This window comes from Calypte anna, chromosome 8, assembly GCF_003957555.1.
Source record: "Calypte anna isolate BGI_N300 chromosome 8, bCalAnn1_v1.p, whole genome shotgun sequence".
In the NCBI taxonomy this organism is placed as follows: domain Eukaryota; kingdom Metazoa; phylum Chordata; class Aves; order Apodiformes; family Trochilidae; genus Calypte; species Calypte anna.
In genome coordinates, this window is record NC_044254.1 from 11423766 (window position 1) to 11438592 (window position 14827).

Sequence of the window (14827 nt, forward strand, 5' to 3'; positions counted from 1 at the left end):
GGATGCCATTCTACATTTCATGCCCTTCTTTGATGTTTTAAAAATTAAAAACCTAATAATTAAACCTAAAAATTATATTAGTAATATAAGTTAATTAGTTCATGTACTCCAGGCAGTCATGGTAAAACTGCCAGGCATCTTTTTTTCCCTTTGTTTGTTCTTCATTAGCTGTTGGGGGAAGGTTTGCTACTGTAGTGATTTCTTTAATGCCATTTCATCAATACAGCATGTGCTGATGAAAAAATATATTCTAGCACCTATTTTGTATTTTACGTGATCCTGTAATATCATTACACATATCATGTCCCCACAGAATGGGCTTAATCCTGGCACATACTGAAAGAAAGGAATTCTTTCACTGACTCCTGTCAACAAGAAACCAAACCTGGCATGAAACCGCCACAATAGTACAAAACCACTAGTGATCTGATAACAGAATCTTTAAAAAAATCAGTTTATTAATGTTTAGAAGTCAATAAAGCTATGTGCAAATAAAACAATAAAAGTCAGAAACATTTTAAATACTATTTTTTTAAAACCAGAAAAAAACCCCAACTGTTTAATTGCACTGGAAAATTTACTACAAAGGCAATAAATTTTCTTTACAAAATACCACTTCTAGAAATTGCCAATTATTGTAAATCAGTAAATTGCTCTCAGCTGTCCCAAATATACCATTTTTGTTATAGTAATGCTGTAGGTGCACGAAAACTCCTGCATCTTATTAACTTATTTACATTGTACACATTCAACCCCATTAGCACAGGTTAGAAAAATAGAGGAGTAAAAATGATGCTGTAAAACAAATACATTCACTTTAATGACAGGTACTTCTTCCATGAACTGACAAAATACAGACATCTTTGATGAAATTATAAACATTAATAAAATGTGCCAAAATATATTGCATTTTGTTATGGAAGTGCATTTATCTACAGTCATTTCGCTTCAGCTTTCATTTTATTTTTCTGAAACTCATGGTACTCTTCAGATTTTCCAACCAATCTTCATCTTTGCAATGACTATGAACCTGACACTTAAATGCCTCTTCAGTTTTTAACTCTTCTTACTTAGGCAAAAATTCTGCTGTTGTCAATAGTATCTTATACTATTAATTTACTTTCAGTAATCTTAAAGAGAAATGACCTTTAATTTTACCTTGCATTTGTCATAATAACGCAGTATATTTAATACTATAGAATAAAAAGGCATTCAACATATGGGGCAAAATGCTGCTCTGAGCTACTCCATTAAATCTAATGCAATCAATGGAATTGTACAGGTGAAAGTAACTGCAGAGTCTGGCTCATAGTCTTCAAATGTAATATGGACCAACAGCAAAAATTCACAGCTATGATCTTGCTAAATAAAACCCTGACAGCTTTGGACTCCGCAAATAAAACCTGACTTAACTAAGAACTCCAGAAAGTGATGCCAAATTATGGTTCTATGTGGTCTAAGTTACACTTGTGTAATATATGCTAAACAAACACTACTGACCAGCTACACCAGCGCCACCACTAACTCCGTACAAAAAGATCTTTGTGTCAGTGGTTTGCTGCAAGGAGAAATAATTTCACATTCTTCTCACAGGGGGGAAAAAAAACAGATTCATTCTCCCTTTCCCTCTTCCCCCCCTCTCTTTCTCTCACACACACCAGGCATCATTTCACCAAGGCATCAGTCTTTCAGAGTTACTAAGGAGATTTCAGGATTTGAATGCGCCTGACAATCCTGAGCTGCCTCAGTGCAAAGACAAAACATGCTCCAGGGAAAAAGATTTTCAAGCCAGAACAGTCTGTCCCATTTCTTGAACTCCAGCCTCACAAGTGAACCGTTTGCCTCACTAGAACTAATGCTACTTGCTCACTTAGCCCAACTCTGCCACCATGAGCAGGAGGCATCTCAGCTCCCCGATTTCAGAGGAAGGCTCAGAAATACACCCCCATGTTTATTTCTAGGAAGATGAGGTAACATTGCCTGAAGACATGATGGTTTCAGGATGGTCGCCGTCTTCTTTCTGTGGGTGGGAGGAGTTGTCAGATTTACTTCGGCTGAACTCCATCCCCCCGATGATCGGCCTCTTGAATTTGGTCCCAGAATCTGCTGGGGGACATTTGCAGCAGCACAGAATCTTGATGAAAGCCCTCCGCATCTCTTTGTTTGTCAAGGTGTAGATGATAGGGTTGGTGGCTGAATTAAGCACAGCCAGTACTAAGAAATATTCTGCTTTATAGAGGATTGGGCAGCTCTTTACTTTACACCCCACATCCAGTAAAAGCAGGATGAACAAGGGAGCCCAGCAGGCAATGAAGGCACTCAGGACTATGATCACTGTCTTGAGCAAGGCTAGAGACTTTTCTGAGCTCCTAGTAGCTTTGGTAATGTTTTTCCGAAATGTCAGCCTGCGGCTTCTAGTCCTCACCATGGAGTAGATCCTGCAATAGAGGACAACAATAGATAGCAAAAGGCCAGTGAAAACAGTGGTGCAAAAGAGAATATAGTGCTTGTGGTAGAGAGGCAACACAGTGGAACAGTTGGACAAGAGGCTGATGCAGTTCCAGCCCATAATTGGGAGTCCTCCAAGTATCACGGAGATAACCCAGCAAGCACTGATCAGCAAGAAGGAGCGGAAGCTGTTGCTGCCATTGTGAAGCTTCATCTTCAACATGGTGATGTATCTCTCGATGGCAATGGCCAACAGGCTGAACACAGAAGCTGACAGGGCAACAAACATGCTACCTTCTCTTACAAACCATTGGGAAGGGGTAAGGCTGTAGGTTTTGTGTCCAGATAGCAGGAGGTTGGCAGTATAAGCCACACCAGCCAGCAAGTCTGAAAGAGCCAAGTTCCCAATGAAATAGTACATGGGTCTGTGAAACTTCTTGGTTTTCCAGATGGTGAGCAAGACAAAAATGTTCTCTAAGATTATAAAGCAGCAAATGATGATAAAAACCACTGATGTCACTTTTATTCCACTGTCTGCATTCTCATTTAGCTTTCCTGTGTAATTATAATGCTCCTTGATGACATAGTTGACATCAGTGTTGGCAAGGTTGCTGACGATCTTCAGTGGGGCAGTAGTGCTGGAGCTCATGGTGCCGGGCTGGGTACTGCTTCCCCAGCGGCCACCAGACGGTGACACCGAGCGTAAACCCGGTGGCTGCCGCGCAGCTCCTTGGCCCCACAGCCGGCTGGCACTGCTGCACAGCCTCAGAAACCACAGCCCTGAGAACAAGAGGCACAAAGCCTAGAGTTAAAAGAAGGAAGGCAAACAATGTAACAAATTATAAAGGGTTTCAAATAATCCACTATTTTAATTGTACGTCAGAGTCAGAAATGTGACACACAGGAATCAGTTTCGTTCAGCTGCCTTTACACATCTAAAAGATGGTTAGGAGAATTCAACAGGTGAAGCTAGGAGGACAAAAAAAGTTCTGTCATGCAGAGCTGAACAGGTAAATTGTAGTCAGCAAGGACTGCATGACTGGACTTCTTCCAGTGCAAAATATCTCATAGCTCCCCAGCAGTAAGTTCTAGTGTATCTTTCTCTCCAAGTAAACACACCTTGTAATACAACAGCAGAGATTTAGGAAGGGAGAGGGCTTGATTTAACTGCAAATTCACAAATGCCTGCACAGAAATTACTTGACAGGAGATCCATATTCTCCTCTGTTAATAAAGTCTGTGTATGTTTTGGATGTTGGCAGTTATGCACTTCACTGATACCATGGTCAATTCTCTGATGCACACACAAGCAAGAGATCATCTTAAAGCTGTAAAAAGGAAAGGGGTACTCTTGCTAATTAGAAGTAAAAACACACTTTACAAAACCAGAGCCGTAAAAAGTTTAGGACATCAAAAAAGAATACGTAAATAAGTTACATAGCAAGGCCATCCCGTGGGTCTGAAAAGAATAGTAAAAAAAACCCCAAAAACCAACCAACCAAAAAAACCAGCCAAAACAACCTTGTCTTTCAATAACTAGCACTGTAAGTTTTTAAAATAGGCATGATTAAGGAATACAGATATAGAGGAAACTCCCTTTACATGCATTTTCTAGTGGACATTTAAAGAGAAATAAGGACGTAAAATCACTTAAGGAAAGAACAGGCAGAGTTGTTAAATTACAGCCTAAGTGGTGCAAAGCAGGAGGTGCGAGGCCATGGAGCACGGCTCCCCGCTCTGCAGTCTGCACCGCTCCCGTCCGCCCCCAGGCTCAATCCCACACCTCCGGGTCCGCACCGCCCGTCACACACAGCTCCCCGGCTCCATCCCACACCGCCTCCGCCAGAGCGGCACCAAACCGGGCACAGCGGCTCTCGGACAGCCCCCTCGCCTCTTTTGTTTGAGGAGCTCCCAGGCGGGCGCGCCGAGACAAGAGCCGAGGCGCTAGTACTCCGGCAGAGGCAGCCCCGCGGTGCGCGGCCGCGGCACCCCTAGCCTTACCTCGCTTAGGCGCGGCGCATCAGTCCTGCGCATCTTGCATGCTCGCGGAGCAACTCCAGCAGCGCGCCCAGACACTCGGTGGTTTTAGTGTTTCTGCAGCTACTGCTCTCCACCCCGTTTCGGATTATTCCCTTCTAACTCCTCCCTGCTTGCGGCCACGGGGCGGCTCCTGTATGGGACCTGCACGCCCAGCCCAGCCCGGCAGCTCGCAGCGCCCCGCCGGCGGACAGGAAATCCTGCCCGCCCCGTCCCGTCCCGTCCCTCCGCTGCCCTGCCCTGCCCTGGCCTGCCCGCCCCGTGGAAACAGAGGCCGGCGCTGCTGTGCCGGGGCCTTTACAGACCCACCGGCCTAGGGAAGGAAGGGGACGAAGCGGAAAGCCCAGGAAGGCACTTTGGGGGGAGTCCCTCTGGGGGATCCTCCGGTCCTTTCCAGGCGAGGGGAGGCGAACAGAGGGACGCCTCGGCCGGGCTCCAGCTGCCTCTGCCCTGGACACCTGCGCCTCCGTTTTCCTCGCGGGAAACCGGAGTCTCTCCCCGGGAAGATGGCGGGGCCCAGCCATCTCCGAGCATGGCCCCTCCGCCTCGGGGGGTGCTGGTGGGCATCTCCGCTCAACCTGTCCTCTCTGGCTAGGCACAACAGGGATAAGTCCAAAAGGAGCATCCCGTGTGCCATCTCAGTACTCGTTCTTGGGGGACATTATAAACAATTCTATGGAAATAACCGAAAAGAAACTCTTCCTTTTTCCCACTTTACCAAGCTGGGGCCGTGCAGAGGTGTGGTTTTGTCATGGCAGGCCCAGTGGCTGCAGGAGCATTCCTGCAGGGTGCCACCCACACTTGTGGCCGGTAACCTCCCTCCAGTGCCGTGGGGAACTCACCAGCGGCTCCTCCAGAGCATGCGCCAGGCCATGGGGCAAGACTGGGGATGGCCAGCACACGGGAAGGTAGGAGTCTGTACTGGTACACTGGGACTAACTTTTTGCCACTGCGGAACCATCAGCATGTGTTATTGTTGTTGTTCCCACATGAAAAAAACATCTTTGAACTTTTTAGATGATGTTGTCAGATACCTACATATTTGAAAATATATTAAGAAATCTTTAAATAAATTTTTTAAACAAAATTCGCTATAACAACTACTTACAGTGGTAACAGCGCTGTTACATAGGAACTAAAAAGTGACTTTGGGCTTTTTAAATCCTTCTCTCTTCAAACTTATTAAAAAAATACCACCTCCATGTATGTGAAATCCTAAATCCAGTGCTAACCTACTTTTGTGCTTACTGCAGAAATTTTCCTCTTCCTTCCTTGCGCTGTTCTCTTTAATTCCACTTTAGATTGAAATGCAAAAGAATATCACAATAGATCGAACCTCCGTATATTAGATGTTTTAGTTCCTACCATGATAACACTCAATTAGCAATAGCAGTTTTTATGGGTAAGCAGCTTTACTCTAGAAGATGGTAAGAGTAACTCTACCCCCAGGAAGAGAGCCCTTCTCTTATTTATGCTAATAGCCATGCTTCAATTGATCCACGCCTCTCCCAGAATGACTCAGATAAATTACACTGGCAAACAGACATTTACTCTTCCACCACAAAGCTAGAAACTTGAAAAGATGTTTAGCCTCCTGAGAGGCTGGAGGAAAATAAAGTCGTTAAGTTACAACTGTCAGAAAAGGCATGCAAGATAAATCATGCTTGAGGTTGACATATGCATCCCCTGCGATTGCCTGACATACCCTAGATATTCAAGCTTTTCCCCCCCTTTTAGCCAGTTGCTAGAAAATACTAAATAAAAGTCCATTCATTAGGCATTTTCCTCTAGGAAATAATTCTTACATAATTTTAAGCAAGAGGAACATATTAAAGGAACATGCCTTAATTAATGGATAGAATGACTCAGGGTTTCAATAGTCAGATGTACAAGTTTTCATGTAGGTTACTGGTCAACCAGCTGAGAAGGCTTCAACTCAAGAGATGTGACAGCCAATACATTACTTGTCAGAGGCTGTGTAAAATATGTGGGCAATTTCAGCTCCACTCCAAACAACTGGGTATTTGTATCACAAAAAGCATCATTAAAATTAGATGACCACATGCATTCATAGCCCTCTTGACATCTCAGCAGAGTGGAAACTGAAATATAGCTTCATTCTTCTCAGGCAAATCGAGCCAGATCAGCTGGATTTGCATTGAAGGCTGTCTGAAACCTCAGAGACGTGAGGTTATTGTGGCTGAGTGCCCAGGTTGTAGCCTGCCTCCAAGGGCTGAAACACTAACAAGTAAATTCAGGTTGGTCCAGGCAACTCTACCAAAAATGAGCTGGTAAATTTATAATGAAGTGATTTACACCAGGGTTTTATACTATATTCTCACCAAGAAGTCTTTTCTCAGCACCTCCTCAACTGCCTGGTCCAGTGTTAAGGAAATTTGTAGTTCTATGAAATACACTACAGAATCCCAGGGTATACATAGCTTTTACATATACATATACATAGAACTTTTCTCTGGAATTGCCTACAGCCAGAATAAGGAGAAAGGAGAAAGTGTTATGCATGAACTATTTTCATAAATAACCAGAATGCAGGTCCCAGTTGAATGGAAGGGTTGTGCATCAAACTGGCACATAGGAACTGCTTGACCTCGATAAACTGGTTAAAAAATGTTTCTTCAACACATCTGCAAGCATAAAGAGTGTTCACAGGGACCCTGAATATATTTATGCTCTCAGATAGGTACATTTTTTGGATAAGCAGAAACTCATGCATGGCAACAAAAATACTAGTAATAAAAAAATGACTGCCTGTGACAACCAAAGTTCTTGTGGAACTTCCTACCAAAACTTAGCGTGGTAGGGATTTCCCAAACCTGGCTGGTCACAGGGCAATTTCCTTGCAGTAAAATGCTTTGATCTTGTCAGAAATCATGTTGCAAGCTGGGTTACTCCCAAAGCCTGCACAGTAATGGATCGTTGGCCTTTGACACCACCAGAAGACCATACTTAACTGCTAGCACTGCTGTACAATTCATGATCACATCAGCAGTGTCTGAACATTATCTGTCTTGAAAAGATACAGAAAATCCCTGCAGAAAAGATTAGCAAAGGATTTTTTGCCACCTCTTTATTCTTCTGCTCCTTCAAAAATCTTTACTATTCAAGCAAAAAGTACTTCTATCATTCTGACACAACTCAGGCCACAAACCAGAGCCATTCCTCCCTGATGTTCTAGGTCAAGACAAGAGATCCTTGAAACAGTACCAACAGAACAGTTTGGTTCACCAGGAGTGACCCTGCAGAATCCCCCAAAAATCTGACAACCAAATGAAATTTAAAAAACAGAGTAAAAAGTCAGATTCAGATTTCTGCTGTAATCCTGGAACAAATACTCTATATTTTGAAGACTGTCTTCAAGATTTACATGCATTGTAGCATGCTCTTATCTGTGCCTTTAAGTAACTAATACTTCTCAAAATCTGTAAGTAAAAAACCCCAAAACTAATTTGTTCAAGTGGATGAAAATGACACCTTAAATGAAATAAATGCAGGCAGAAGAACCTTAATTACAGTATTGTGAGATAGCTCATCTCAAACTGGGATATACCATAAAGTCCCAAGAAAGCAGAGAAAATGCTGAAAGTAAGCACTTTTGTATCTGTAAGAATGCAACAAAGAAAGGGTAAACAAAAATATTTTATTAATTTGTGAACATAACACTAGACATACGGTAATCTGAGTACCTGACAACAAATTTATATTTTGTTCAGTTTAAAATTAATTAATGTTTCAGTTGCCTCACTTATGAAGTATAGATCAATCTGGTTTAAAATTATCCTTTCCATAGTGAATGAGATGAATCAATTTTCTGTTGGTATTCATAGTGTTCAAAAATTCCATATATCCTTCCCTTAGATTAAAACCAAGCACCTGATTTGGAGAAGAAAAAAAAAGGAAAAGTCATGAGAACATTGTAAAGACAAAAGCACACATACTTGTCCAGCACTAGTATTCTATAATTCACATGATCAGTTTCTATTTTAAGTTATTGATAAGTAATATATAATTAGATGTCCTTTTTGTTTAAACAAATATTGTAAAAAGTTTGCTATATTAACTTTTGAGAGATTTTGTACTTTTTTAGTACAGATACTTAGATCAGTAAACTGAACATAACATTAGGAAAAGCTCATGTCCCAGTGAATTAAAGAATTAAAGTAGTTGAGAAAGTGACACGCAGTAGTTTTACTGGATATCAGTGCATACAAAACTGTAACACACTTTAAGACGTAATCATGATAGATGTTTCTTTTTTTTTTCATATGTTAAAATATACAAATTATACAGTAGCAAAATGGTACAATGCAGAATCAGAAATCTTTCTTAAGGTTCATTTTTTATTCCAGTGATAGAGATCAGTCAACTCAACTCCTACTGTGTGTTTTCTGCTCAGGTAAACTAAAGACATTAATGGACATGACAAATGAACTTGACATGCTATTCTGAAGAAACAGAAGTCTTAAAAGGAAAATCTACTATTGATTACAGATATTATTTATCTGTAACACTTGGGAGGGGAAGTAGTAAAATAATCATTTAGGAAAAAAACTAAAACAAACTCACCTATGACAGCTTTTCAGATTAATCAAAGGTATTTTTATATATATACCCAAAGCAAGTGATTTACTGTAAATTTGCCTTGGCAACATTATGCTTATGGATATTCAATGGGATGAATATGGGTCATTAAGAATCATTAGGAAAAAATTAATTCATAGACAAAAGGAAAACAAAACAAAACAACCCCAAAATCTCTGCTCTCCTTGCTACCAGGAAACTGTGAAAGTAACTGTACAATCCACCCCCTCCAAGTTTCACGTCTGATTCATGAATTTAGCACTAGTTCATTACATTGAAATTTTGAAGTCTCATCAAGAAAGTCCTAGAAATTGATTTTGCTGGAGAAAATAATTGATCAGTCATTAATAAGATGATAATACTGCCAGTGTACTCTTGAATTTCCTATCAGTAGTTCAGCTACAGAAGAGTTCTTAAAGGGAACTGGTTAGCAAAGTCACTATTTAATATTCCCCTTAGGCAAAGTGAGTGAGATTGGTACAATGGATCTGTGCAAAGTTGTTTACAGAAGCAATTCCAGGCCAGTCCTACAATGTTTGCATAGTGATATGTGTTTTATCACTGTGAAGTAGTGTCAGTGTCACTAGTGTCACTGATTTAAATTCAATTCAGGCTTTCCCCCCCCCCCAATTCCACAGTGGTATGTTTTGGAGATAACTCTCATACTCTGGTGACTTATAAATTATTATTATTACAGAATGTTCTGACAGTTGTAATTAGTACTACATGATGCTCCAGATGCATAAGCAGCTTTTCCTAAAGACAAACAGTAAGGCTGCATAATTTATATTATAAATGTAACAGTGGCTGACTACAAGGCAGTGCAAATAATCAATGTTTTCTTTCAGAAGTGCGGACACTTTAATGGAGGCTGCTAAAAGTGTCAAAAGATTAATACTCCCAGGACAACATGAAAAATTGCCAGAAGGTTGGCTTATCTGTTATTTTACCCAATGCACTATAGTCAGAAATAAGCTCCAGTGCTTTGAAAGGGGTGTGGCAAAGTGGAAAGAGTTAACTACTTGCATTCAATTAGTGTCAGCAAGAGCTACTCTGCCTTTGTACCCACTTTCAAAAACACAGGGTTAGCATAAGCTTTCCTGTCAGAGCACTTCAGCACTGCTGTTTTAGAAAGAAAATCAGCTGGTGTTAACTACAGTGCAAAAAGAAGGGTGAATGCTATGTAGTCTGTTTGGCTTAGTGGATTTATATATATATGTATTTAATACAATTTATCACACACGCTAGTCCAAAAAATGTCTTGAAGACTATGTTGGGAAAATGATGCAACAGAAACACTTCTGCAGCCTTATCAGAAGAAAAAATTCCGAATCCCATTTTTCCCATTAATTTCCAATTAAATGTTCTTAGGTGCCTTTACCTCCAGAAGTATAAAAGATGAGATTCAGAAATAGGCAAGATAAAGCAGAGAGGGATCCACAGTCAGATAGGAAGCTACTTGGCTGCACAGAAAATGGCCTCACCCCTTCCACTGACTTTGTATTTTTTTCTTTTCCTTTCTTGTTTCAAGAGAGTTCCTTTCCCCTAAGAGTCACAGGGCTCCTGCAAAGGCTGCTTATTGCACTTGGCTAGGTAACATGGATAAAGAGTATCTTATTTTAAATAATGGTTAGTCTCCTCTAAGAAAGAGTGGCCCATTCAGTCACTCCCATTCATAACCTACAGAATACAGAAGAAAAAATGCCTTCAATTTTCAGGTGTATTCCCTATTCCTGTGGAACTGGAACTCCGCTGTGGAGCCTGTTCCACTTCTCAACTGCTCGCTGGGTGAAAAACCTTTTCCTAATATCTAACCTAAACCTCCCCTGATTCAGCTTCCTACCATTTTTCTGAGTCCTGCCTTTGGTCACAGGAGTGAAGAAATCAGTACCAGCCCCATCTCTTCCCCTCATGAGGAAGCTGTAGACTGCAGTGAGGTCACTCCTCAGCCTCCTAAGTCTCCAAACTGAACAATCCCAGTGACCTCAGTTGCTCCTCATAAATCATCCCATACTTCATCATCCTTATGGCTCTGTACCTCTTTAGGCCACTGTAACCGAAAGTCATCTATGTCGGAATTGGGGAGAAAATCTGGTTTAGTTATGTTTAGTTTAGAGCAAGATGGTAATCAGTCAGAAACAAATACAGAAAAAACAGAGCTGTTCTGACCAACATGGGACTTCTAGCCACATAGCTAGTCCTAACCAATATTGTTCTTGTAATACTGAAGCTAGAATTTGTCAGCATACATAAAGACTTGGTTCATTTTGTATGCATCATTTGCGTTTGAAATCATAGGCTGATATAATGTCTGTTTCTTTAGAGAGAACTAGAGGTAAAACTCCAACTTCTGTTTTGTAGTTTCTGAGAAAGCCCTCACTACTTTAAAGCCACAATGAGTGAGCACTAGGCACATGTTTCTCTTCTCAATTTGAGTTCAGATTCACTGTGAACCAAGGAGTCCACCAACAGCACAATTGCTGAGTGTTGTACTATAAAGTGACTTTTCAAAAGCAGGAATAGCTGATGGCCACTGGTAGAAAGGTTTATTTCTGGTCACTCTTTCCAGTTTTCACTTAGTCATTACCATAATTTTCTGCAAAAGCTGAAAAAAAAAACCAACCTAAAAATTACTTTAATTTTATAAATAAGCCATAGTTTTTGGAACTAATGAATCCCTCATCTCAACAGTTAAACCAGGTACACAGATGTTCTTAGACACTTAAAGTGGCATTCCCAGACACTGAAGTACCCCAAATTGCAGGCCACACTCGAAACTCCAGAACTCTAGAAAATAATCATGATAGGGGCATTATCTATCTTTCTTCCAACAGTACATTGTACATGTATTAGAGTGACCACAACATTTTATACAGTGTCTTGCATTTTAAAATAATAAATTATACATTAATGTCTATAGAATAATTTAGACAATTTTTCAGACATGTTTACCTCAGCCAATTATGCTGAGGAGCTGTTATCAAAAAGCTAAATTCACCTGAGTTTCAGCCAAGCTGCGTGGAAGCTCTGCTTTGAGGACAAGCAATGCAGGACAGAATAGATCATTGGTGTGTAAGCCACTTCGTGATAAGTAACTAAGGAGCTTTGCTTTACAATATGACTAAAGCAGAACAGAACTGGGAGAACTGCCTCAGGAAGTCAACACACAATATCAATCATAGTCAGATTTTCCATACCTTCCTAAATGCAGGAACTCCCTAAAACATCAATTCAGTGTGACTAGAAGTTAAATATTCAGCCAAGAAAGGACTGTGGACATATTTCTCAAAACAGATCCATAAACAACATGTATTTGTATTTATAACTACATCCACATCTATCTCTCTATATACCTACATATTTTATAAGAAAATCTGAGAAACAGAATAGTCTCTTAATGAGATTTCCAAGACAAACCAAAAAATGAAGCTAAACTAATTCTCACTAAAAATGACACAAAACTCACATAAATTTTGAGTAAGAAAAAAAGATAGGTAATTACAAAGATGCCTCTAGTTCTTAGAGCTTGCTGCTTAACTCTTAGCCATGCAGGTATCTTATTTGTACATGGACTCCTCTGAAAAGATTTCTATTTCATTTACCTATAGGTTAGTAAATAATAAAAATAGAACTCTTTAGGTCAATCCATAATTATGTAATATATGCACAATTGTTTTTTCTGATTCTCAGATACTGCTTATTACAGTGAGATTATATTCCTGATTAACTTTGAGCCTCCTTCTTGGGATGCCAGCCCTCTTAGGTCTAGGCTTAAAGTAGAGGGTAAGTTTGCACAGCACAAGGCAGTGGTGTCTATGACATTCTGCACTGGGCATCCCTTGAGTCTGACTGACATCGCAAACATTTCTCTGGTGCACTAAGACATAGTCAATGAGGTGCCAGTGCTTGGATCAAGGATGCATCCATGTTGTCTTCAGGCTGTCTTTCTGTTGGAAGATAGTGTTGGTGATGGTGAGCTGCTGCTCAGCACAAAACAGTTTCCAGCACCATGCTTCCCAGGCTTCATAGTTCTTTCCTGCTCTGGCATTGAAGCCAGCAGGGATTATGATCTCATCACCTTTAGGAACCCCTTGGTTGAAGCGGCGCAGGTTATTGTAGAATTTGAGTTTTTCTGCATGGTCAGCTTGGATGGTTGGGGCATATGTACTGAAGAGAACAGCATGTTGCTTGTTGTGTAGTGGGAGGTGTGAGGAAATAATGTGATCAGAATGACCTGTTGGCAGATTTTCAAGTTTGGAGGTGATGGAGTTTTTAATCATGAAGCCAGCTCCCAAGAGGTGTATTTTGGTTTTGGGTTTGCCTGACCAACGGAGTGTGTAGCCAGCACCATGGTCTTTAAGCCTGCCTTCCTCATGAAGACAAACTTCACTGAGAGCAGCAATGTCGCTGTTAAGTCATGACAGTTCATGGGCAATTAGAGCAGAGCAACGCTCAGGACACCCACTGTCCACTGTATCAAGCATGGTTCTGATGTTACAACATGCGAGTGTCAATCTGAACACACCATTAGAGGCAGGTGTATGCCTTTGTCTCTTTGTCATTGTTCGACCACATCAGAGGATGCCCATTGACTGGCTGGCCAACCGGGTGGGGGTGGAGATGAGCTATGGTCAGGCCACCTTTTCTAGGCCCCTCTCCCTGTGGAGCAAGCAGTGGTCTCCTTGAAAAAGGCTGCTTAGTCACTCAGGATGCTGCCAAACAAGACTGTCATCTCCTGGGTCAGTCTCGAGTGACCAATTTCCTGAGCTGCCTGCATGCAGGGTTGGGTCTGTGGCTTCCAGTTCACCTTTCATCTGCTGTTTTGACCCTCTCCTGTCACTGCAGGGGCTTTACAAATGTGGGTTTATCCCTCTAGCCTGTGCTGTGGCTTTTTCAGGTGAGGCACAGTGTGTGTGGAACTGGCTCTACCCTTTTCTCCTAAGGTTCATTTGCCACAGCCCAGAAAGCTTGGATGGTGACAGCAAAGTCCTCCGGATGTAGGTTTAGTTGGAGTATCCTTCTCTTACCTGGATGGCCTTACAGGGCTAAACGAGCTCCATCTGCCCGGGTTTGGAATTACGAGTTGTCCTTGTCCTAGGATGGTTGCCTGACAGCTACTGAGCCCATCCTGCCCATGGACACACTTTGTCTGACCCTTCAGTTGTGCCCTGTCAAAGTTAACAATCTTCAAAAAGATACAGTGAGAAACAGCTTCCAGGTAAACCTTCAAGCTAGTCTTATAGATCATCCCATAGATCCCTCTCCTGAAGTGCTTCAGCAACACATTAAAAATAGCATCTTGTAGTCCTCCAAAGAATCCTGAGATTGGTTTGATGAAAACAACCAAGAGATCCAAGAATTGTTGAAAAAGAAGGGAACTGCTCACCAAGCACACCTTGCTCAGCCATCTTGCCATGTAAGAAAAGCAGCCTTTTGTTTTGCATGCAGTAAGCTCCAACAGAAACTTTGAGACATCCTAAATAAGTGGTGGATCAATGTAGAAAAAAATCCGCGGAGGCTTAAGGACAACACGTAGACACCAATATGGTTAAAGTGAAGTTGTCCGTTAACAATTCACCCTCGCTATATATAGAACCCTTGTTTATATAACGATATCTTGCAGGTGGCTATATCTTGGCCACAAACTCTATTCTCACAGAACTTCTGCTGGCTTACCTCATTACTCTGCTATTCTACTTTTTCTGTTGCCAGCTCCCTTATCTTTTCCCATAGCTCATCTTTC

General features: G+C 41.3%; 1 protein-coding gene and 1 pseudogene across 2 annotated transcripts; both read right to left on the reverse strand.

The window, feature by feature from the left end:
- Positions 1-438: 438 nt before the first annotated feature.
- S1PR1 (sphingosine-1-phosphate receptor 1) lies at positions 439-4558 on the reverse strand. 2 transcript variants are annotated; one of them, XM_008490892.2, is made up of 2 exons: positions 4450-4558; positions 439-3228 (listed from the first exon to the last, which is right to left on the reverse strand). In XM_008490892.2, exon 2 carries the CDS (start codon positions 3095-3097, stop codon positions 1958-1960), a length of 1140 nt encoding a protein of 379 aa, XP_008489114.1. In that variant the 5' UTR covers positions 3098-3228; positions 4450-4558; the 3' UTR covers positions 439-1957. The 2 variants fall into 2 exon arrangements, with proteins under 2 accessions (XP_008489114.1, XP_030311348.1); XM_030455488.1 differs by having other exon boundaries at positions 439-3250; positions 4450-4525.
- A 2288-nt stretch (positions 4559-6846) lies between these two features.
- Positions 6847-14827, reverse strand: part of LOC103525981 — a 62497-nt pseudogene continuing 54516 nt past the window's right edge.

Coding starts and splice junctions, on each gene's coding strand:
- S1PR1 (XM_030455488.1), bottom strand. CDS start 4,482: ATGCGCAGGACTGATGCGCCGCGCCTAAGCGAG. Junction 3,251..4,449: donor ATGCGCCGCGCCTAAGCGAG/GTAAGGCTAGGG, acceptor TTTTAACTCTAG/GCTTTGTGCCTCTTGTTCTC.